This window comes from Gallus gallus, chromosome 6 (assembly GCF_016699485.2).
Source record: "Gallus gallus isolate bGalGal1 chromosome 6, bGalGal1.mat.broiler.GRCg7b, whole genome shotgun sequence".
NCBI lineage: Eukaryota > Metazoa > Chordata > Aves > Galliformes > Phasianidae > Gallus > Gallus gallus.
Window position 1 is genome coordinate 8,551,466 of NC_052537.1, and position 24,865 is coordinate 8,576,330.

Sequence of the window (24,865 nt, forward strand, 5' to 3'; positions counted from 1 at the left end):
AGCTAAGTCTGGAGGCTTAAGGCTGTGATGGTATCTTCTTAGCAGCCAGCAAGGGAGGTGGATGTGAGTGTGTGGGCAGGGTGACAATGGAGAGCCAAGATACTCATATGGACAAAACAAGATGCTTCTGTGAGCTGTCAGTTTGAATTTAATTATTCTCCCTCTAGCTGAACATAAAAATACCTAAAAATAAAGTGTAGAGAGAGAAAAAGAGTGAACTGAGGACAGAATCCGCTAGAGACACGCTCAGAGAATGGTAAAATGATGTGGAAGAAAGTTAAAGGTGATAGACTAAGGGAGGACACCGAGGTGGAAAACTAAATTGTGGGGTTTCTTTAATAGCATCAACTTTATATTTTTAAGGAAGAGGAATCTTTGCTATGGAGAAGCGATGGAAATATCAGTAACACGATGAAATGGAAGTTTATCATTGAAGGTCTATGGATAGAAATAAAGGAAATTTTAGACAGCCATTTTAAGGGATTTTTCCGTCATCTTGGAAAGAAAATAAGGGAAGAAGGATAATTGAAAAAGCAATTAAGACTAAATGAGTTTAAGATGGATAGATTATGGCAAGTTTGTGCGTTGAGGAAAAGGAGCCAAGAGCAGATAGGGAAGGATTGTAACTGGAGATAAGGGAAAGCAAATGCCTTGAATGGGAGAACGCTTGAGAAACTTCTGCACATGCAAGCAGAAAGGAAAAGAGTTTTGTAGAATAGGGGAAGGAAAATTATTCTTTATTTTGGCAGTTTTCCTTTTGGAAGAAACTGGCATTATTCTGCGGGGTCGAAGCCAGAAGAGGGAATGATTTGACTGAATCAAATATGACGAAAAGTGGGGGAATGGTTCCTTCATCTGGAAGGGCAGAGCTGGGTACCTGGGAAGGTTCCATGCAGGCAGAGGTGATTGGTTAAGGGTTTTCTGTGCTCTCCTGGGTATTTTGTCAAGTGTGCGGTGCCTATCCTTATATCTATAAATAAAACAGTGCTGTCTCCAGAGTTTGCTTTTGAATTCAGTATAAATTCATGTATAATAAATCAGAAGAATCCGTACTATTTCTCTAATGGTTTGAACGTGGAGGCTGTGCTTCGCTAGCTGTACAGTGCTTACCTTGTCAAACCAAGGTATTTGCCCTATAATCTCAGCTAATATGAAGTCCTGCAGTAACTGTATCACTGCCAGTTTCAAGGCTGGCATACGACAAGAACTGGTTCTACTCCAGTGGTACATTTCTGAAGAGTATATTGGAATTTTAATATAAGCTAAAATGTGCTTAATGAGGAGATCCAGAATATGCTCATTGCCTGGGGGAGGATGGCTGCAGGAGCAGCTCAATTCCCCAGCCCGCTAAAAAAAACGTATGTCTGTTTGCCTGACTTTTTCTTGGAACAAGTGAAGTCATTGCTAAACCAGTGGCTTGAGAACAATCTTTCCTGGGACTCTGTCCAGAGCTCTGCAAGAATACAGGGCCCCAGCCAGGCTTATAACAAAGCCAGGAACAAAGAGTGGGTCTTCACATGCGCTCGGTAACTCTTCTGCACTGTGAGAATTTGCAGTTGGTTTACAGCAGACAGTGCCAGTGGCACCTGTGGGACCTAGGCTGTCAGTCTGAGCCTCATGCTGATGAGGAGGTTGCCTTACAGAGGAATGAGGTTGGTCAAGTGGTAGACTATGCATTTGTTCTGGTGAGGTGTAACAAACCTGTGTGTTCACGTGCCGACTGTGTGCTGCATTGCTTGGTGGTAAAACTAAGGAGGAGGAGTGTTTGTGGTGATGTGGAGGACAGACTCGTTGCTCTGACCTCATGCAGCCTTCCCCCCTCCCTGCCTCAGCTGCGCGTTGCAGAATCCTTCCGCTTGAGTGCAGTCTGCTTTCAGCAGGCTCGCTTGTGTTGGATTATGAAGCAGATGCTTATATAGCGCCAGCTTAATGGCATTTGTGTCACCACTCCAGAGGAAAAAGTACAGTTTGAACAACCACCTTCTGCAGAGCTTCCGGATATTCTGGAGACAAATATAATTCTTTATTTTTGGCATGATGATGGAAAGTAGAACAGGTCCCTTGTTCGTTCTTTTTTACACTGTGATGCGCTGCAGCCTTTTCAGTCTCTCAAGAATTTGTTTTCTTTCTTGTCTCGATGGTCTAATTTTAATGTTTTTAGCAAGTTTCTCTCTTATGTGGTGGTCTCACGAATCAGACTGCTCTCCTTCAAGGTGAGGAGTTCCTGTAGATGCCGCCAACTTGCCCTCTGCCTTTTGACACATTGCACAACGGCCTCTTCTGCCTCTGAACAAGGCTAATAGAGGTATACGCTGGTAGATACCACAATGAAGTCATTGTCAGGCATTCCGAATATTCTGTGCTGAGAAAGAATAAGTTCACAAAGGAGGTTGCTGCATATATGGAAAATAAGAGAGAGGCAGAGTGAAGTCTTGTGCTCCAGAGGCCTAGGAATTCATGAAGGCTTGGAGTTTTTTCAGATTTGAGGGGAAGAAGTGCTGATGCTCCCAGGAAAATCGATCAAAACTACTCGTGGTTTTTTTTCAGCATCTCCATTCTCTGCATCCAAAATCTGGTGTTTGTATACCTGCTAGAGTGGGGTCGTGGTGGGATGCACACTGCAGAGGAAGAACGTGCCTGGAAATTGTCAGCTTCGTAAGAGAGATTTAAGACACTTTAGTGCTTGAGGAAGAGAAAATTTAAGTAACTGACTCAGCACAGCAGCAGTGACCTGATTTTTGCTGCATTGTGAAAGACAGTAACGCACAGAAACAGCACTTGGAGATGGTTCAGAGATTATTTTGTTGGAGAGTATGTTACTGTAATATTCCCACAGAACATAAATGTCTCAAGCAGTACCACATCCCGCCTGTGTACTTTGGCACTGGCTTTTTAAACTGCTGCTTACTGGTAGCTGTTGCTCTCCGTGCCGGCTGCTAAGCAGAGGCCATTACCTTCCCAGGACGTGCCCCAGATGAACAGCTGTAGACTGAGATGTGTCTCCCCAGACACCTCATTGTGAAATGTGGGTGTTGTCCCGCAGCCTCCCACTGTGGGAGAGAGCGATAGAGTGGAAAAACACGCTGCAGGGGAAGGTTTGTCTGTGGCCCTTGTACTTCTTGTTCGTTTCACCCTACTGCATACGATTCCTTGTTCCAAAGATGTTGTCCTAAGGTATTGCCAATGGCAAGCTTGTACTTTTTGTTTGTTTTTCTTTGCTCATGCTAATTTCGAGATTCTCAGTAATGGAGACCAGTTTTTGAGAGGTTTCGAGAGCTTTGTAAAGCATACTTCCATATGTTAAATAGGTAGACTGCTTTTTGTAATTGAGTTCAGTACAGAGAAGTGTTTTGAATGTTAAATTCATTTGCAGAAGTGCCAGAATCCCAAATAAAATAGGGTGTTCTGTTTTAGAAGCTAGCCCTGGGGTAATAGCACCACAAGGCATTTTGATCCTACAGGCCTGAGAGCTGCCACTTGGGCTGATCCTCTAGAGAAGGTTTCTTCACTGTGTCACAGCATCCTGGAAGTCTCTGCGCTTCAGGTTGCTTCCTGCTGGTAAAGCATTTCCTCTTTCTGTCCAAGGATTACCCAAAATAAATAGCAGTGTACTGCCTAGCATCTTTCAGCTGTAGCATTAAGCAGCACTCCCAGCTGACCATGCCTCTGTCACTCGCACCTCTTCAAAAGGCAGCGGTGAAACGCTGATGGCAATTTGTATGTGTTTCTACAGAAGACACAAATCAAGTTTTGTGAGGTTCTATCACCAAGCTGGGCAGTTCAGGCAGCAGCTTGCAGGAAGCTTGGTGCAGGATATCTGCATGCACTTGGGCTTTATAATGCGTGATGAAACTGGTGCTTTGGTTATGTTCCTGTTGCAATCCCCATCAACTTGCTCAAAGCTGGTTAGGTGTATCTGGACTGCATTCTTCACACGTACAGCATCAGTGTTGACCCCTTCCACAGCTTCTTCAGACAGAAAAAGCAAAAAGCCATGCTGTGTCGTGTGGGATTAACTAGGACATCTCAGTCTTTGATTTTTCATAGTGTTTATGAGAACAAATATTCCATTAGTGCTGAAGAGAATGAATGGCTTTGTGGCTCTCTAGATCCATCTCAACTGCCTTGAACTAGAAGAATCAGCTCAACCTGGGAGATGTAGTGATGAGAGGATATAGGCAAGTGGATGCTGTTGGCTGTTTCAGTGGTGTTTTGGAGTCAGCTTCCGAAGCGTGGGATTTGGGAGGTTGGACTAGGTGATCTCCAGAGGTCCTTTCCAACTCCTACGATTCTGTGATTTGGAGGAAAGACTGAATGCTTACAGTGCTTTTTGTACATCTCTGTCATTCTGGTCACTAATAGCCTGTTTGTTGCTGTTTGTCTAAGTGATAATGTATTATAGAAGTGTGGGTTTTATATGTATTTATGTATATTTACAAATACACTCACATTTATGTATAATAATGATACTAGTGTCTATTGACCCATTCCTGTTGAGAAGCTGTACAGTGAGAGAAGGATGTCAGCACAGTACTTGTCCTCCAGCCGAGTGGTGGCTGCCCAGGATGAGCAGAGCTGTGCCAGAAAACTTCCATCTACAAGCAACAGCTCGGTGTTTTTCTTGTGATAGCAGGGAGGAGCAGCTGGGTTTTACACCTGTCAAATCCTCTTGGCAGCTAATTTTGAAAGCCACCCACTGCTCAAATCTCCACTGCTGCTTCTGTGCATTAATGACATGTCAGCTGTGCAGTACTGAAGCGCTGCTCTCTTCATGCTGACTTGGGTAAGATGACTTACTGAAGGCATAATTAGAGTTTTATGAGTTTCTTTTCCTCTTTTCCCAGAATTCCAGCAGGTTATGCTGGGTGTTGTTGTGAAGCCCATAATGTGCTGTCTTAATGCATACCTTCAACGTATAGCAGCGTGGAGAACCCACCCACAGTGCAAAGCATTTTCTGAAAAATCATTTCCATCACTTGTATGTTACTGTTGGGATACATACGGCCTCGTGCCCTACTGCAGCAACAAGGCAACCGTTTCCTCTAAGGTCATCTTTCCTATGGAAAATTTTGAGTTGCAAGAACCAAGTTGGGGGATCTTAAATAAATAAGAATTAAAAGACTGGTTCTGGTAACGCAGGAAAAGAATTGATAGCACAGGTTGTGGAAGCCTTCGGTCCTTCGAGCCCTGATGGCGTGGAACAGGATGTTGGTATTAGGGGTAAGGAGGAAACAGAGTGGAAGAAAATGATAGTGCTTCAAATCGTGGATCATGGGGTCAGTGTGTTACCCGGGTTGCTGGAATGCCGCTGGTAGGAAAATGCTGCCGTCTTTGTGTGCTTTTGACGGAGCTTGGGAAAAAAAATAAACATCTCACTCTGCAGCTCAGAATTGGAGCTCAGTGGTGTAATGGCAGTGATTTTTAAAGTGCCCCTGCTCCATAAAAGGGTCAGACCAACAAAAAGCTAACAGACTTCTAGCTCCATCCGTTACACATGTGGTTTCACAACAAGTCTAGCCAATCTCTCCCTGCTGTTGGAGGGACAGTGCTATTAGCTCCCCTTTTCTGTTCTTTTGCTTGCCCCCAATCTCCCCCCGCATTTCAGCAAGATCAGCAATCTCTGTCCCTTGGGCTGTGTGCACACTCACGCTCCTTCCACGTTATATAAAAACATACTGTGTAGGTGATTAAGTGCTTGTGAACGTATCTGTCACTTATTACTGTTACGCATCTGTACCTGAATAGAATTTATCATTTCTGGTTTATTGTATTTTGATCTCAGTGTGCCATTCTGTGCTCTTAGTGCTCAGCATTTGAAAAAAGGTTTTAAAGCAAGAGGGCTCAGTAGTTAGCTATCATTAACAGAAAGTTATTTTGCTGGCAGCTGTTGCAGGCTTTCAGCTGCACTAAAGCAGACTAATTTGAGCGCTGGTAGCAAAAGGCTGCCTTTCTTCTTTGTCGTAGATGCTAAAATACTATAAATGACTTCTCCACAATGCATTTAAGCCTGATTTCTTCATCATATAACAGGTTCTTGTGAGCCACAAAAAGACAAAGTCTCTGCAGCAGCTTCCAGTACTGCCTAGGCTGTTCCAGCTGTGACTTGACAATGCTCATCTGGGATTTTTAATTTATATTAGCTTGTGGAAAAAGAGGAACATGGGAATGTAGTTGAGGAGCTGCCTGCCCGCTCCAGGTGCTCAGCCTGCATGGGGACGCTCGCTGGGACGCAATCTGTATTTCATACCCTCGGTGTCCGCAGTCTGCGGTTACTTCATTTCTGCCAGGCACCTGTCGGGGGCTCAGGGCGCGTCCCCTCTGAGCGTGCCGGGGCAGTAGGGCTGTGGGAGTGTGTTGTTCCACTGCTGCCCTTCTCCTGCCCTCCCAGTGACATCCTCCCGGCCCTGGGCTGCATCAGGAAGTAGAGTTAAGGGCTGGATGTGTCAAAGTGAACTTCCAGGGACTTCTTCAGAGAAAAAGCAAAAGCTTCAACTGAAGACATTTGCATTTACTGTTTGCAGTGTACGTCCTGCAGGGTGGATGTCTGTCTGAAGCAAAGTATGAGCAGTGCTGAAGCCATTTTAAGAAGTCGTTAAGTATTGAAAAGCAGCTACTTTGTCATATGTGTGGTTGTACAGCACTTTGCTTTCTGCTGCATGGGATGTGCACGTGAATGGGAGAAGGACACAGCAACATGTGGATTTTTTTTTTGTCATAACCATTCTTTCTTGAAGTGAGGCACAGGGGCTCCTTCAGCAGTGGCTAGTGGTAATTCTTTAACATAAGTTATCTTACATTTTTTAGCATGCACTGCAGGTGTAAAACACTGTGCAATAGAAGCAACATTTTTTTTATACCAGAAAGTGAGTCAACATAATGCTAAGAACTGTCAGGTGAGAGCTATGTAAAGTCTTCAGGAGCCACACAGAATCACAGAATGGCCTGGGTTGAAAGGGACCTCAAGGATCATGAATCTCCAGCCCCCCCCCCCCCTTGCCACAGGCAGGGTCACCAACCTCCACATTTAATACTAGACCAGGCTGCCCAGTGCCTCATCCAACCTGGCCTTGAACACCTCCAGGGACAGGGCATCCACAACCTTTCTGGGCAGCCCATTCCAGCACCTCACCACTCTCATAGTAAAGAACTTCCCCCTGACATCCAACCTAAATCTTCCCTCCTTCAACTTAAAGCCGTTTCCCCTTGTCCTGCTATTGTCTACCCTTCCAAAGAGTTGACTCCCCTCCTGTTCGTAGGCTCCCTTTAGGTACTGAAAGGCTGCAATGAGGTCACCCCACAGCCTTCTGTTCTCCAGGCTGAACAAGTCCATCTCCCTCAGCCTGTCTTCGTAGGGAGGTGCTGCATCCCCCTGATCATCTTTGTGGCCCTCCTCTGGACCCTCTCCAACAGTTCTCTGTCTTTCTTGTACTGGGGGCTCCATACCTGGACACAGTACCCCAAATGGGGCCTCACAAGGGCAGAGTAGAGAGGGACAATCACCTCCAAATCATTCCGGAAAAGTTCATTAGACTGACTTTGTAAGCAGTCAAAATAATCCATTAGTTTCAGCTCAGGTGGTTTTATTCCATTGATTAGGGAATAGGTCTTTGTTTGAAAGTAATATCCTTTAGTGGTAATTAATATTTTACTAAAGAAACTTGTCTGACCTCAGCTGACCCTGAGTAAGTCTGACAACTTGTTTACAGATGGGTGAATTATTAACAGAAATAAAGATAGAACGTTTATTTTTTGTCTACTGACTGTCATAGGATCTACACCAGTCATGGGCAGAAAGAAGTATTTTATTAAGCTTTTTGATCTTTTACTAGCTGCTTCTGTGTTCCAATTTTATTGCTTTATGAAGAGGACGTGGTCCGTTAATTAAACAATTGTCAGAAATCTACATGAAATCTCTCAATATTCAATTTTTGAACAGAACTGTTTAAGAAAAAATGAGCTGTTCTTATGTGTAATGCATCATTCTGAGGAAATCTTGGGTACTTCAATTTGAAATAACTCATCAGTTCTGAGTCTTAAGTCATCGGGTAAGTACCTAAGAAATGATGCACGACTATATTTCTGTTCATGGCTTTAGTTCTGGGTGTTATTGAAAAATTCTTTCATATTTCATTGAAGGGCCTCACTGGGATTTTTAATGCATATACTGCATTGCTACCGATGGTACCAGGACCCTCACAGTAAGAATAAAATACTGTGTTGTAGAGCCGGCTGAACAGATGCCTTTGAACCACCAAGGTGAATCCTGAAGTGAGCCAAATAGTACTTATTATAGTTGGTTGATGAGTTTAGCTGTTTTCAAAGTATAACAACAAAGCTATATATTGATATGAGTAGAACCAAAATCCATCAATGTGCTGCATAGATACTTTTTGCATTCATTTTGCATTTAAGATGTATCTGTGTTTTTAGAGAACATGTGCGTGCGGTTTGGTATTTTTGCCTGGAATAGCCCAGGGAGGTGGTGGAGTCACCATCCCTGGAGGTGTTCAAGGAAAGGATGGATGTCACACTGAGTGATGTCGCCTAGAACAGTCAGAGGCATGGCTTGATGGTTCAACCAGGTGATCTTAGTGGTCTTTCTGGACTAAATGACTTTATTCTAACCAACTGTCTGAAGTGTGTTGGCTTTTCCATTTGTCCAGGGGTGGTTTGCATACAGTGCTTTTACTATTCTAAATTGCAGTACTTTTATTACTTACAGCGCTTGAAGTAATGGTCCATAAAGCATTTTTTTATTACTTTTAATGCAGACTTTCATTTCACATCAAGATATCAAAAGCACTACAAAATTTTGGGGTGTATCTTTGTAGGCTATTGGAGGAAAAGCTTGAAGACACAGGAAAATACATTCTCTTTTAGGAACCTTCTTAGTAACGGGTTGTGTACCAGAGGGCTCAGTATCTCCATAAGCAGCTGCTCCAAATTTGGCAGAGTGAGATCCTTAACTAAATTCTGCAACATGATGCTAACGGTTTGAGTTCTGAAGACTGGGCAGTGCCTTCAGCTTTCGGAGTGTGTCCTGCAGACTTCTTAGGACAGACCTAATTATTACCAAATAAGAAGCATTTTTTTTTTATTTGAGAGCTGTTAAAGCATTGGCTGATGAACCTTTATTGGCAAGCAGGGCCAGCAGGTATTTGTGTGCAGTCATCTTTTAAGACTCATGGAGTCGTAGAATGGCCTGTATTGGGAAGGACCTCAAAGATCAGCTATTTCCAACCCCCCCAGCTTGTGGTGCCATTGATTCGTAAATGGAGAGTTAATAATACTGGGGGCAATTCGCTGAAGATTGTAGGGAAACTGCATTGCCAAGGAGATCCTTTGGAACCTTACTGTACTGGAAATAACCTAACAGTTAAATGGAATCACTGTGTGTATTTATTTATGAAGTGGTGAGAACTTAATTGATACTTGTCTACTTCCTGGTAAGATCCTAGCTTCCATCCTGCAGAAAAAGCAGGAGTGGAGATTGCGTCAGAATTTATAGCAACCAGTAACTTGTTGGGTGAGTTACTGCTACAAGTCACAAAGAATTGCATGGAGCTCAGCTGGATGCGGCCAAGTGTGCTGGTGGGGCAGGCTGCAGGCAGCAGCGCTGTGACGGGGCAGGGCTGGCAGAGCAGCGCTTGGCTTGGTTTGGCAGCTAAGGCATTGCATCTGGTGGTTGTACGTCTGACCGGTGCGTGCGGTATGGAGAGAACCTGCTGTGGATTTTTCTTTGCCTCATTTCATCCCCTTCCAAATGTGGTCAGGTAGAAACGCAGATCAGCTGTCTGTCTCAATATGCAGCGATTCATACTTCCTTCAGACGTGCATCATCTCAGATGAACTTCTCATGGGGAAGAAAACAACTTTATGTGTTTTCCAAATGCTCTCTTATTAACAGTTCTAATCTTCCGTCTGTGTTGTATACGTGCTCCATCTTGGCAGTTGTTCTGGGTATATAAGCACTGTGGTATTCGTAATAGTAGAGGATTATGCTTACAGTGGTGCTTGCTGGCATTCCTAATTGATCACACGGTTATTCTGCAGTGAGCTATTTTCCTTTGTTACTATCAAAATACCCAGTGAACTGCGATTAATCATATTTTGGCACATGTCTGTGAAGTTTCTGCCACTGCCGTAGAATGTCGATTTCAACATCTTTGGCTGCTGCAGTTGCACAATTTTTAACGATAGACGTACTTGGAGTTCCTTCAATACAAATGACAGTATTGGCACACGTAGCGTTGTGTACTAGATTGTTTATTAGAAAAACCACTGTGCCTTTTACTGGGCTTTTAAACCCTCCTCTGAATAACTAAAACGAGCTTGCTTTTGAAGAGGCAAAGTGACCAATGTCATCCCTTTAAACTTGATGAATGCGTGCACAAAATAGAAGTGAAAGCCAGAAGGATGACTGTTACAAATGCCCAGACAGGGAAGGTTAACTCTGCTGGATGTCATTTCACTGGTCCTGTGTCTGTCTGCCCTTAGCTACAAAAAGAATTAGTAGGGCTAGAAGGGATTACAGGTTCTGCCATCTCCTTTTGCGCTTGGTATAACCCCTCCATAGGGCCTTTGTTTATGTTGTCTTAGGCAAATTCTGGATAACAGAAGAGACAGAGGGGCTATTTTCCCCCTCTGCCAATTTTTATAGGATTCAAGTTCCCTTTTATATATCATGGCACTTTAATGTATGCTTTAGGTAATATATTTACAACATGGCACTGATCTCTTTTTTTTTTTGGTTGTTTTTTTTTTTGTTTGTTTGTTTGTTTTTAGTAGTTATTTAAAGAAAGTACAGATGTGTTAATGAGCAATGGATGCTTCTGGCGCAGTGAGGCTATGAAAGGCACACACTAGTTACTTTCCATTAGGAAATGGTTTTCCTTAATGTACGTCGTTTTTTCAACTGTTCTAACTAGAGCCTCAGCGTGTACTTTGTGACTCTCAATCTGTTGCTACAGCTTCCTTTCCTAGGATGGTTCCAGAGAAGTACCATAGTCCAGATTTTCACTAGATGCCTTTTGAGATTCTTTGAAATGACCGAAAGGACATGTTTATTTTCATAAGGGAGAGATGAAGGTGGGAGATAACAGGGAAGTCACTGCAAGATTTATAAAACACATGAAATTCTGAATACTATTGTTATGTTGGCTAGCAATAACATTTTGACTTTAAGAAGTGAGTAAGTGGAGAAGAACCAGTAACTGTCTATATCAAATTTCTTATGGAAAATAAATCGTTACGCCAAAGCAGGTATTTGCTTCTTACTTGAAATTCTGTTTTCAGCCATGATAAAAAGCTATGAGTAGCCGAAGAATAATGGTAATCAAATACGCAGGCAACAGCCATTTTAATTTATCAGAAACCAGTGTATATTCTTCCATTTTCAAAACTAGTTATGAGAATGTATGAACTTCCCACAAATTAATTGTAATTAGTAGGGCTAATCAATATTGTTGGTTTTTTTAAGGCTGTAATGTCTTCAGATGGTCTTCTCATCAGTGTAGAAGAGATAAGAAAAAAGAAAATCCATATGTAAGATCATTTTCAATCCTGTATGTTTTCAACCATTGTAATTCTTGACCACTGGCTTTATCATTGTGCTCTTCCAAGTCATCTGTTGTGCGCAGTTCCTGTCTTCTGCAGCATGTTGGGTGTCATTGCCTGCAGCTTGGATCCACCTTCATGGAATCTTTGCCCACTCCCCTTCTTCCTCAGTGGCTTTGATGAGTTCTCCAGCACGTATTTCTGCCTCTCCTGCCTTGCAGACAAGATGTGTGTTATCTTCCTTACATTTTATTGCTTATAGGTTAGCCACCCTTTGAGGGACTAGCTTACAAGTGGGAGCTGTTGTGGGGTGGGGGAAATAACATAGTTCCAGACTGCAACTAAATGATCGAGTTCCTTAGTAAAAAAAACATCCATCTTTCTGCTGTATGTGGAGAAACACCAGACTTTTGACCACGTGGAAGTGGACTGGGTAGTGCTCTGCTCTGAGATTAACAGGGCACTGTACAGACCTGAGTCATTTCTGCAGACTCACACAAGCGATGATTTGCAGCCTGGCAATAGTGTTAGGCTCAGCGTGCAACCACAAAGGCTGGGAACATTATTCTATTACTGAGAAATCATTTTCTTGAGCAGTTTTGTGGCAAGACGTGAGATGATTTGTCAGTGCTTAGGATCCTTGGGCATGGGAGTAGGAAAGATTTTTTTTTTTTCCTTTTAATCTTGGTCAGTTTCCCATTTTGATAAGATTTCAGCAGTCAGCCAAAAATTTTGGCTCTGTTGATCTGTAACTGCTATTCTGTCTGCTGGGATTGCTGCTGAGCTGGGAGGGGAGGATTCGGTCACTTCTGCCTTCACCTCCAGGATGTGCCGCTTGTCTTGATGTGAGGTTGTATCTTTGTCTGAAGGGAGATGCTGTCAGTAACAGGTGGGTGTGAAAGAGGTAGGGGTGTCTGCTTGAACTGCTCGTGTTTGGTTCCGAGGCATGGCTGGTGCCTGAGTTAATTCTCTGCTGCCGTTTGATAAAACTGCAAGCAATACCAGCACGTCTCGAGCTGCCTGAGGGGCAGGCATTGGGATAGAGATTGCTGGCAGGAAAGAGGAAACTGGGAATTCAGCAAAGAAGTAAAAAGCTTAGGTGTGAGGGGTCCTGGGGATGGAATGCAAACATCGCAGCGTAGTTGTGCTGGTTACCTTCCTTTCTGGTTGCTTTGATTGTTTCTTTATCATTTCAGCATCAGCTTTTGTTTGCCTAGATAGAATCTGTTACCACGCAAGGCTCAGTCTCTAGCAGGCGCTGCACGCTCTCTTTTCCTACTCATAGCCAGGATGAGGTATATGCTGAAGCACAGCTTTCTCAAACAAGTGACTGCCAGGATATAAGGTCATCCTCCACATTCAGAGAGCTGATGCAGAAGCTCCCTGGTGTTGGAAGAGGGAGTCTTTGTTCTCACATCAGCAAAGAGAGGCTGAAGGTGGATTGAATGATTCCGTGCTGTCACTGCAGCACGTAGCTCCTACCTACTGAGTTAAGTGCTGTTGGTGGTAGCTGTTGTCCTCATCTTACCTTTGAAGGGAAAATTATGGCTGCCATGGAAAACTGCTGATCAGAAGAGAGTTGAATTCAGAGGTTTTTTTTTTTTTTTTTTTCTTTTTCCCCATCATGGCAATGTTTTCGTGATGTTATTTTTGGAGGAAGGGATGGGGAGGGTCCCTTGCACTGATCCCAGGGGGGGGTGTTGAGTCAAGCACTGACTATCCAAAGGAGGATGTGTGGTTGTGTGCTTAGAATCCCACGTGAGGGACTCCACATGCACAGCTTTCATTGGAGCTTTCAGAAGGAAAGCTGGAAGCAGGACACTGACCCCTCCACTGCTTCTGCACGGCCAGGACTGAGGAGCTGGGTGGTGCTCAGAGCAGCAGTGCTCCACAGATTCTTCACACTGTCTAGGTTTGGGGGATTACTGATCCCTCCTTTGTGAATTTCAGTTCAGACAATTGTGACGTTGAGGGGATACACCATTCTGCTCCATTCTCTTCTTCCTCTCTTTGCCTTATGTTTCACAAGACTGATGACTGTAGGGCGGTCGTCTCAGACGGATTGTAGATATTCTTTGTGTAAGACAGAGAAAGCTTTTCCCTTCCAGGATGTCCTAAGCCTGTAGGGACAGAGCAATGGCTTCTCAGCCCGTTAATGTTGTTCTAGAAGGGGCTAAGCAGATTTCTGAGGATGTTCAGACATGCCATTTAGCAATGGCTTTCTTCCTGTGGCTGTAGCAGACAGCAGGTCCTGCAGACATCCTTTTTGAACCCTGCGCCTGCAGCGTGGCATGCCAGGGCAGCGTGTGGAACACGATCTTTGAGGTCAGGTCTTAAAACCAGTGCTTCTTGACACCTCCAGTACCTTAAGGGCTGCTCATTAGCTTCACATCTCCCTTCTCAGAGCACTCCCCTTATGGGAACTCTGGTTTCATGTCTGCTAAGAATTCAGCCTCGGTAACCTTAATTCTGCAAGGAAACTTGAAACCATAGTAGTCTAGACAAAAAAAAAAAAAAAAAGCAGACATTACAAATGTAGACGCAGCATGTCAGCGTGCCATTTGTTCCTCCTCTCATTCCCTTACAGTTCCTGAGAGCCATTTGGCATTCGCTCAGTGCCCTGATCCTCCTTTCCCTCCTGTGTCGTGGTGCCGGTACGTGCCTCACACACAGGGTGCCCGCAGCTCACTGCTTTGCTTGGGAGCCAGCCTGAGGGCGGTGGCACTGGAGCTTGGCATTTCTGTGCAGTACAGCAGTGTTCGCAATGAATGGCTCCTCCAAGCAATCCTTGGTATCTTCTGAGGACAGGATTTTTCATGCACTCAGTTCCGTTCCGTGGTTCCCCTTTTGGAGCTGAATGCTGCGTGCTGGTATTGTTGTGCACAGTGAGTTGAACCAGTTCACAGGATGTGCAGCGTGCAACTGCTCACAGACACGTCACTAAGACAAAGCTGGTGTTTCCGTGTGACAGCTTGCATAGCTGGTCACCTGACACGGTGCCATTTCAGGGCCAGGATGTGTGCCCATGTGTCCAGCTGACAGCACGGCCATGCAGGCCACAGCAAGCCGAGGGGCTGTGGCTGCTTGCAGGGCTCCCCTACCTGAGCCCAGCCCTGGGCACAGAGCACCTGGCAGGACACCCGCTTGCTGTGAGCCGTGGCCTAGCCGTGCTGCCATGCTCTTGGGTGTCCCAGATCGGAGCTGATGCCCCACAGAGCGGCGCCTGGGCTTGTTGATGCAATCCCCAAAGTACTGTGCTGTGCTGCCTCACAGGAATGAGTTGCTGCTCTGGGAGGAGCATCACTGCCATATCCAGGGGGCTGTGTTACCATGCAGCCTGTCACTGCTGCGTGATGCTGCACGTGGTATTTAAGCCTCGTGTTCATCTTCAGTTGGCAGAGGGAGGGCAGAGCGATACACTACTCAGTGAGCATGACCTGCTGTGGGAAACACGTTACCCAGTTAACAGATTTATTTGGGAGATATTTTTCATACATATTGACTATTTCTCTGTGTTTTTCACGTCAAAAGTGTGATAAATTGTCAATGTAGTATACAGGTAGTCCTAATTTTATAATAATCATTGTAACAGCAGAAGGAGGCAAGAAAAGGCTCTGGAAACTAAGTGCCAAAAGAGCATGGCGACTTACTCAATTTCCAGTGTATGGAGGATGAGTGATGGGAAGGATAGAAGGCATACAGGTAGGTATACAGACAGAGGTGTGAACATGGATATTTTTCTGTTTATCAAGCCATGGAGTACCAGAGACCTACCTATCTTGGTCAGGCATGTCACACTGTCCTCTAACAGTAGCCTTTTGTGGGAAAAATGAGTTACAAATTTATATTCACGCATTATGGTGCAGATCTCAAACTGTAGCCTTATCAAATGCATACGTGTTTTAATTGTTTGATTGCCATATTCGTACCGGTCTCAAATTCTGTTTTTCTGAGCCAGTTATTTACTGCTATACTTAGGGGTGGTTATACTGGGAAGAAGGCAATGTACGTTAGTGAGAATGGAAAATGAAACTTCTTGCTAATGAAACCTTTAAATTGCAGTCAGCAGCATTGATTCTTCTAGTCTGGCTCTGCTTTATGTGTAGGAAGGAACAAAGTCATATCGAAGAACATCAGAAGGATAACAGGACCTGACTTAGGTACAGATTTGTTCTTTAAGAAAGAAAATGCTCATTAGGAATTGCTACTTTCTCTGGACAACCGTGTTCTCCTGGAAAATGCTGCAAGTGGTATGTAAAGCCTGCAGCAGTATCTGGGGGGCTGTAACAAGCTCTGGAAATTGGTTCATTTTTCATGACATGTTTCCAGCACTGTTAATGGAGTCGATGCAGCTCTTTATTGTAGGACCGCATCCTGCTGTGTAGAAAACTGGCAGGACTGTTGGCCAGGCTCGTCTGTGGCTTGCTGTTAGTGCTGGAACTGCGTCGTGCCGCACTCAGACAGCACAGCTCAAAAGCTCTGTCACACGTTGTCCTTTCCCCCTGTCTAAGAAATGCACTGGTTCGCTTTTTGAGGGGTCCAAAGGAATGCTGGATTGCATGAAATGGGAAGGTGTTCTTTGGCTGTAGAGTGACCCTTTGATGTCAGGACCCCCACCGCAGCCTGCTGGGAGGGAACAGCTGATGGAAAACACCGCCTTCGGTGTCAGGCGCCTCTTATGTTTCTCTGGGGTGCTTACATGGCCAAAACGTCGAAGGTGGTAAATTTGTAACGTGCTTACTGAGGCGGAAAGGCCAGTTGTTAGAGTCACACTGGAGGCTGTTTGCACGTAAGAGTCAAAGAGCAGGCTTAGTATTTGCTGTCTGCTCGTGTTGATCTGTTCTTTTGGTTTTGGCACTGTGCTGCGCGTGAATCATACGCAGCGGCCCCGGGAACGCAGCCGCCCGCGCAGCAGCATCTGCCTGAGTCAGCAGCGGCCTGCGGCAGGCGGTGCCCGCGGGGTGCGGTGAGTCACGGCGCTGCTCCTGCGGGCACTGCGGCCGCCGCGCCATCCGCGGCTCAGGGCGACGGGGCACGGTGTGAAATGAAAGTGAGGTGCTGCGCTCACCGCAGAAGGAAAAGGTCGTACCGTAAGGAGGGGGAGGAGAACCCTCCGATACGGTGTAAGGATGTCGTATTTTTGGGCCGTCAGGGACTACTTTGCAGGTGAAACATTTCTTCAATGCGTGCGAGGTCTAGCTGCTCCGTTTCTGTGAGGCTCGGGTGTTCTTCCTATTAGCAAGATCTGTTTTAATGCGTCTCCCGTGCCATGTGCGGTCTTATCATCTGAGCCAAGCAGATAGTTCTTCAAATGTCACTCGGTTATTTTGCAGGAAGTGTAAGTATGAAATTAATTATGCATTAATTCTGGCTGCGGCACCTCTCATACGTGCGGTTGTATAGGATTAGCAGTATGAGTATGAAGTCTCCTCCATATCGTGTAACTGTTAGAGGAAAACCTTCAAGAAGTACTGTCATTTCCTTGCCTGAAGTGGTAAGAGCACTGAAAGCACAAGGGCCGGCTGGGACTGGCCGGGCAGAGGGTTACATCTCTAAAAAGGCATGCTTCCTATCAGAGCTAAAAATAAAACCTGCGAGTCCTGAGCACCAGAACTTGCCTACCAGCTAATTACGGGGCTCATTTACATAGGCTTTCATCTCCTTCTAGGGACTGGTCTGAACAGCCTTCTGTTTAAATACCGTTCCAGCTCCTGTGTCTGCCTTGCAGCACAGGTTTTTAGGCTCCTTAGCTCAAAAGGCGGCTGATGAGGGAGGTTGGTTTTGAGCAAGGTCTTCTGGATTTGTGTTCCGTGGCAGCCTGCCAGGGCCTCCGGTTCCTCAGCTATTGGAGGAACAGAGCTGCTTGGCTTGTGAGCAGCCACACGCTTGGTATTCGGTTTTGGAAGCAGAAGGAGATCCTAATCTCAAACTATCGTTTTCTTTCAGGGGAGAGAATTGTTTTAGAGAGAGAGAGAGAAAACATGTAGTTCTAGTTAGGGGCCCCCACGCCTTCCACGCCTCACATGTGCTTCGCTTGGTGGGTAAGTGGAATATTAGAGCTCAGATGAGACTGCTGGTATCTCCGTGAGGTTGGTATACTTCCTCATGGTTGACTTTCTGTAATATCGGTTTCCATTTTGAGTCTTGGAGATCACAGAAAAAACAACTCTCGCTTTTACAGCCATTACCGAGGTTGCAAAGTCAGCCACTGAAAAATTAATACAAACAGTATTTTTGTTGAACTGAGTGTATGGTGTCCTGGTGTGTGGTATATTAAATGTTAATCAAGAATTCAGTTGTTCCGTTCCATTGCTGATGCTGTAAAAATAGAAATGATCAGGTGTCTTTAATTAACTAAGCATTTTTTTAATGTTTACTTTAGGTCAAGGACTATCTAGGGCTCATTTCCAGCATTCTTCAAACATAGTTTCTGCTCTACTTTCTAACGCATGGAATAGTTTTCTTATCAAGAAGTATCAATTATGAAGACATATACTTTGTTTTCCTCCTTTATTAAAGTTCTTAATAACGCTTTGCGCTCAAATGGAATTGAAGTCGGATTGCCTTTAAGCTGGTATAGCGCAGAATCAAGTTCACTTTGTATTTCTGTAATAATAAAAAACTGTGTTTCCATACACACAACCTTTGGAGAATAAACTGCAGTGTGTTTCCTTTCTGTCCAGGAGGATCTGTTGATGGATGCCTCATGGGTTGTTGCTGCCATTCAGTGTGCTCTCTTGGAATCTAGAACCTTATAGGGGTTCTAGACTTCAAACTTGCAAGAACCACATGAAGGATCCTTTTCTCACTTTCTGGTGAAGTGTAAAGGGACCTTTTGTATGAACTTGCAAATAACATCAATACATCTTTCTTCTGTTCCATGTGTGTATTTGCTCACAGCTTCTTTGGCAAACTTCTTTTTGAACACGCAGTCTTAGGAAGCATTTTAACGAAAGCTCACCCAAAATAATGATTCAAAATGCTCTTTCGGAGTTTGTGCAGAACACAGTGGCACGATTGTCATCATAGAGAAGTGTTTGTGAAGTAAAGAAACTGGGAAAAGTCTGACTTTCCTCTGAGACTTGCGATGGTCTGAAGATACTGTGTGCTTGCGGATCTCCTTGCTGCCCTGCATCAGTTGGTCTGCTGTCTTTACATAGTAGTATTCTTTGATACCATCTCTTTACATCAGCCTTGTCTTGCTAATGTTTTCTTCTAATATCTCATCTGTAAGATCATGAAGATCTTGCAGAGAAATTAGTTACAGTGCTTTTCTGTGAGAAGAGCTCTTGTTGGAAACCTCTTTAAATGCATGAAATAAATACATAAAAATGTTCATCTGAGCAAGCTTTTTAATTAGGGACAATAACAAGCAAGTTAAAACTGATGTAGATCTGTACAAATGCAAGCTTATTTCAGGATTGTAGAGAAACAGTGCAATCTTAAAATGTTTTGTTTGGGGTTGTTGCTCATCTCTCACATGAGAGAGGCACTGATTTCCTAGAAGTGTCAGCTGTGTCAGGTACTCTTCAATGCAGAAGCGTTTGCATTTAAGAAGAAAATATTTTGGTAGTGGAATACCACTAGCTGTCTCATTGATCGTTCTACCAAATATTGTAGCATCGTTCCAGAGAGCAGATAGTGGTCACATGCTCTTAGTTGATCTTTTTTACAGCATGCTCTTTTGGTCTTGGTGTTCGCTCTAGGATTTGTTTGATAGTGGCAAGGGATAGAAGAAGAAGAAGGGCCACGGGAAGCAAACGGAAGTGCTTTATCCAAAAAGGAATGAAGATATTACCACATTGCCCTTGCTGCACAATGCTGTGCTGTGATGGTAACAACAAAAAAAACAAGCACGTGGACACAGCGGGCAGTTGCACTGACTCACAGAGGAAAGGATGAAATAGGATGTGGGCTTGGCTCAGGAAGTCGGTCCGTAAACCGCTACTTGCCAGCACTGCTGGGTCACTGTGTGTCCCCCTCCTGCCTCCGTGGGGCAACCGAGGCTGTGGGGAGGGCTGGGAGCAGGCAGGGACCTTGGCTGAGCTGCTTGTGGCCTTGTGAAGGAAGAGGGGGAGCTGGAGAGCGACCAGTTCCTTCTTCTGTTCTATACCACTCAGACAAGATTGTGTCAGCTAGTTTCTGTAGAAAAGATTGCCTTTTTGATTCCTTTTTAGCTTTCTGATATTTTTTTCCTCTTAACATCCTTTTATGTGGTTCAGAGAGCTGTACGTGTGGTCAGAGAGGGAATTAGGCTGTTCTATTTTGACATGCCTTCTTCAGTTATTTTTCTGCCCTCCTAGAAGTTTCTCTTTGTCCTCTTGTGCCCCTGCACTGAACTGAATAACCCTCTGTAGTGATTTCAGCCTCCTCCACGAAGACGAGATAGGATAGATGATGTCAGCAGCACAAAGAACTGAAGCTGTCAAGCCAGATTCTGGGCCTGGCTGTTTTCTTCCCTTCCCCTCGCTAGCAGCAGTGCTAATGCCCAGCGCTGCCCCAGCCCCTCGTGACCGCCCCAGCTTTAATGCCGCAGCACAGGCTGCTGTGCACAGCCCTGGCTATTGTCAGCCTGAAGGATTTCTCACCCAGGGCTTCAACGTGTCTGGAGTAGCTGTTCCATCAAAATCTTCTGGGGCTGGCTTAAAGTATGCTTTACCAGAAAAATTAATGCAGCAAGACGAAATACTCCATAATTTTCAGCTTGTGGTCTTTGTGACTTTGGTGGGAAATCCACATAATCCCTAAGTTTGTATATGGTTTTGTTTTGAGCTTTGGAAATGCAAGATAGCAAAACCCAGTGAGGCCGTTGCTGAGGTCGAGCTTCACAGTGATCCTGTCTGGCCTGTGTTGAGGGCTACCGCTGACATGTCTGTGGGGCACAGAGATAAAAGGCAGTGCTTCTCTGCTTCCTCAGCCGGACCCTTGGGCTCTCCGTGTGAGGGTCGTTGCTTTGAATGCAGTTATCAGCGCAGCTGCACGCTGTAAGGAGAAGAGTGGAGCTGCTAGAAGACGGCTTCCTGCCATTAGTGTCTGCTAACAGGGCAGTGCAGTCAGCTGCTCTGAAACCATCAGAGAAGGACAAGAGTTGGAGGGGTTGTCAGGTGAGGGGCCAGCTAAGCTGATCACTGCATTAGTGGCAACAAAGCCTTGTCAGAGAGGGCTTGGCATCTCAGGAGCTGAGCAAATTGATATGGGGAAGCCACTTTTTTTTTTTTTCTTTTTTCTCAGAAGTAAAAGTCCAAGGCGGTACAGTAATGTGATACTGCCACAAAGTTTCCTGGGGAAAGCCTTCTGTAAGCTGCTTTCAAGGAATGGTTGTCCTCTGTGCAAATGTTGGCAGCCCGCTGCAGCGTTCTACCTGCATGAACAGTTGCACATATGGATTTAAGTTGTGCCGTAGGTCAGTATTTTGAGGTCTTAAGGTACAGAGTGGGATTTGATGTGCAGTTATACTTCCACGCTTCAAAAGTACCCACACACGTGAGCATCTCCTGTAGAGGAATACACTTAGAAGTACAACTCAGCACCTGGATCACCCCATCGGCTAAACACAAACGTTTGCAAAGGTACCATGCTTGCACTGATTTTTTTTTAACATGTGTTGTTGTGAAATAAACACATCTTGATCTTCTCCGGTGGGCACAATGTGCAAACGTGGAGATGTTTTGGTAGAGCTTCGGGTGGGCCGCACGCGGTGCCCGTGGCCAGGAGGAGCCACGCAGTACTGCAGCACGCACATCAGGTCCCAGCACTGGGTGCACTGTGCCAGGCAGTGAGCATCTCACACGTACAGTGAGCAAACGTGCCAGCTGGCATCCCTTGTGTTTTGTGATAGTGCTGTGAATGTTTTGATAGCAGCTCTGCACGTTGAGACCTGTGATGAGAGGCTGCTTTTTTACAGCCCCGCCCTGGGCTGCTCTGTCAGCCACTGTTCCTCGTGTTTGAGGTTTTTCAGCCAGGGTGGTTATCTTTGAGAGGATGGAAGAGGTTTCTCTGAACTCAGAGGAACATGAAGGAGTAGGTGCAGGTCATGCTTTGGTCTGCTGCCCCACGCCTGTAGTTTGGAAGAAGGCGGAGTCTTTATTTTTTCCCCTTAATTCTGAAGAAGATCTCATTTGTGGAAATGTCCTGAAATGCAGTGTGAATGAACAGATGCAGGGACGTGTGCTTGATTCTTCAGAGCAGCAGAGGCAGTAGATTGGGAAGTTATAAGAGGAACCACACGCTGCAGGATAGAGGTGCTGCAGTGCATGACTTGTTGGGAAGCCCGGCCTGACAGAAGCCCTCTTGCAGGGGAGGGAGGCGTGCACTACCAGCCCAGCCAGGGACTTCCTGGCCTTTGTGCTGAGGGTAAGCTTTCCTCACATCAAACACATGCTAGAAAAAGGATGTGGATTTTTGCTACTTGAAACAGCAAAAGGCTGCTGATGGGGCTGCTCCTCCACCTCAGCTGCAGATGAACTCTGTGCAGTGGCTGCATCTGTCACCCACTGCTTCTGTGGGGAAATGAATGTCATGGGCTGAATTCTACCGGTGAACCACTGTTATTTTACATTACTTCAACTGTGAGTAAGAAAGGGGGTAATCTACAGTTCAGGGAAGTAATCCGAAGCAGAAGAGGGTTTTCTTTCTAATTTCTATCGTGAATATATTTACATAGGCTCTAGTAAGGTTTTGTAAACAGTACGTGCATGTATTGTGGTCACTCTGCCCTGCATCTGTATCAGTTCAGTTGTTACTGTAGGAACTGTTCTTTTCTTACATGTGCTTTTCTGAGTATCACCTCATATTATTTAATATTTTTACTTAATCTATTAGGAAAAAGTCATTCTCTTACACAGATTTTTAGCTAAATCGACACCGTAACACAGTAAGCCTTTTCTATTTGTTCGGTAGGCCCAAGATCTGCATAATTTAAGACTACTGCTTTCAGAAGCTTGGTAGGTTTTGATCAGTCCCATTTGAAACCCTTCATTTGTAAATATGGAAATAGGAGCATTTAATTAACAAACACTGATATTTCCCTGGGCAACCTGGCCTAGTACCAGGCCTGGAGGTTGGTGGCCCTGCCTGTGGCAGGGGAGTTGGAACTCTTTGATCCTTGGGGTCCCTTCCAACCTAAGCCATTCTATGATTTTATGGTACTTCTGAGACTGATATTCATCTAGACTCCACTTTCAGTGTGGGAAAAATGGCAGTAATTTGAGATGTCCTGATGTGATAACTATGGAAAATTGTTCTGCAAAACTCGGTATAAAATATTTCTTCTCTGTCCTTCACCAAAGACTTCACGGACTTCAGATTAGAGGGTTGACACCCTCTAAAATCCGGTAATTTCTGGTATGGAGAATCATATGCATCATACTAGTTAAAGCATATGTTTTTGGTGTTTTTTTACCCCATCAGCTGTAATAGCATGGTAGAGGTGCAGAGAACTTTAGTTTCCAGCAGAGAAATCCATATAAACTGGCAAACCAAGGTGGATTAGACCAGTAGCCATTGGCAGATGGCTGAAGTTGCCACCAAAATAGATGTTGGCTAAACAGCCTGCTGCTCTGAGCTACGGGGAGGTCTCATGGCAGCCTTCCAGGAAGGCTGTTGGCCCTGGCAGTCCCTGCCCGGCGGAGGGTCAGGTTCCTGGGCAGGGAGGGAAGGAAACCTTTCTTCTGAATCAGGCTGTAAGAAGATCTTGAAGCCAGGCTTCCCTTTTCGGATGTCAGCATTTCATTGCCCCACTGCCCTGTTGTGCAAGAGGTGGAGTGGCTAACGAGTGGTTCAGTGAACGTAGGGGCCTGAGATGTTGCCACGTAGCTGTGCTGCTTTAGGACAGGAGTTCTGTTTGGCACGGTAACACATAGGCTTTGCTAAGACGGAGGACTTGAAGGAATTCGGATTCTGTAAATGTGCAAAACAGAGTTGATCTTTTTCTACTAAGCCGTTCCTTCTCAGACTAAAGGAAAGATTATCTATGTTATAAGAGTTGTTAGGTGTTACTTCTATCTCAAGGGAGAAACTTCTTCTCTATTATGCTTTCTAAAATGAGCAAAGGCGATGTCACCAGTAACAGGAAATCTGAGTGTGCTGTGTCTGCATAGCCTCGTTTGTTCACTTGTGCTATTCGTCTCTAAGTTTTTCCTACAGACTTCACTGAAGGAAAGAAGAGGGGGGCATTTGGCACTCTGAGTTCAACTCTCAGCACCGTCTGCCCCAGAGGTAGGAGGGAGGCTCTAGAGCATGCGTGTCCAACCTTCTGGCTTGCCTGGGCTGCTCTTGAGTGAAGAGAAATTGTCTTGGGCCACATATAAGATGTGTACAAGTGGCACCATGGCCGTGCCCTGCATTCTGCTGCAGGCTGCCTTTTGTGGCCTGAGGCCTTCTCAACAGAGCTGCCATGAATAGCTTTCTTTCTCTTTCACACCCTCATCATTTGGCCCTTAAAGCATAGTTTTTAGCTTTAGAGTTCTTTGTTTGGAAGGGCCAGCTTGTGCAGCATAATGCTGACTCCAATCAAGTATATATTTCATACTATTAAGGCAGTTATAATCTAGCGTTCAGTGAGCTGTGTCTGTGCATCACAGAGAAAGTGCTTTTGTCCATTAGAAAGAGACAAAGCCCCAAGTGCTTACATGTGAGAGGCAGAGCTGCGAGGAGCGGAGAACAAAAAGAATGGGTTTCATCTTTTCTCTAAGAGAATCATGGCTGACAGAACGAAGGCTGAAATGTGATTTGGCAGGGCGGTTTTGCACGGAGCCAGAAAAGTATTCCAGTGACTTGCCAATGTGCTGCTAAATGTTTAAACACCAAGGTAACAGCTATGTGGTCGGCTGTGAGGATTACATACATGCTGCGTACTGTTAGGAACTGCCTTTGAGGGGGGCCTAAATAATTTTTATGTTCTAGTCCTGTGGCTAATTCAATATTTCTTTGTATTCCTTTTGCCCTCCTACCACGTAGGTGTGAGTCGAGGTGCTTTGTAACACAGCACCCATCACACTTGGCCTGGTGCAGGTTTTTTTTTTTTTAATTCTGCAGCTTTGCTCAGCAAGTCGCTTTTTTCCTACTTTTCTGGCCTTGAGTATTTGGTGTCTGGTTAGGATTGAAATGAGAATATATTGGACGTATTTCGGATGGAACATCTGGAGTTGCTGGAAGTTGTATACACTAAATAAATGAGTTAGGGTCACCTTGACTATTTTTAATAACCGCAGACTGGGAATGTTTCTGTGACAACGAGAACGAGACCAACTGAAAGGCAAAAAGTGGAGGAGGAGCAATTTTCACGCATAGGGTTTACTTGAAATGGCTT

The 24,865-nt window shown here is 44.9% G+C and overlaps 1 protein-coding gene across 5 annotated transcripts in view; it reads left to right on the forward strand.

Annotated features, from left to right (window-relative positions):
* The window catches only part of JMJD1C (jumonji domain containing 1C), a 164,191-nt gene that overhangs the window by 67,210 nt on the left and 72,116 nt on the right, over positions 1 to 24,865 (forward strand). Inside the window, exon 1 of one of the 5 annotated variants that reach the window (XM_046942825.1) lies at positions 16,441 to 16,722. The exons of 3 other annotated variants lie outside the window; for them this stretch is intronic. Coding sequence is in view for 1 of the 2 variants with exons in the window: in XM_040702358.2 (XP_040558292.1) it covers positions 17,580 to 17,597 (18 nt within the window). In the remaining variant the exon portion in view is untranslated. Of the gene's footprint in view, positions 1 to 16,440; positions 16,723 to 17,417; positions 17,598 to 24,865 lie in introns of those variants that run through there. One more of the 5 variants, XM_040702358.2, reaches the window with a different exon arrangement.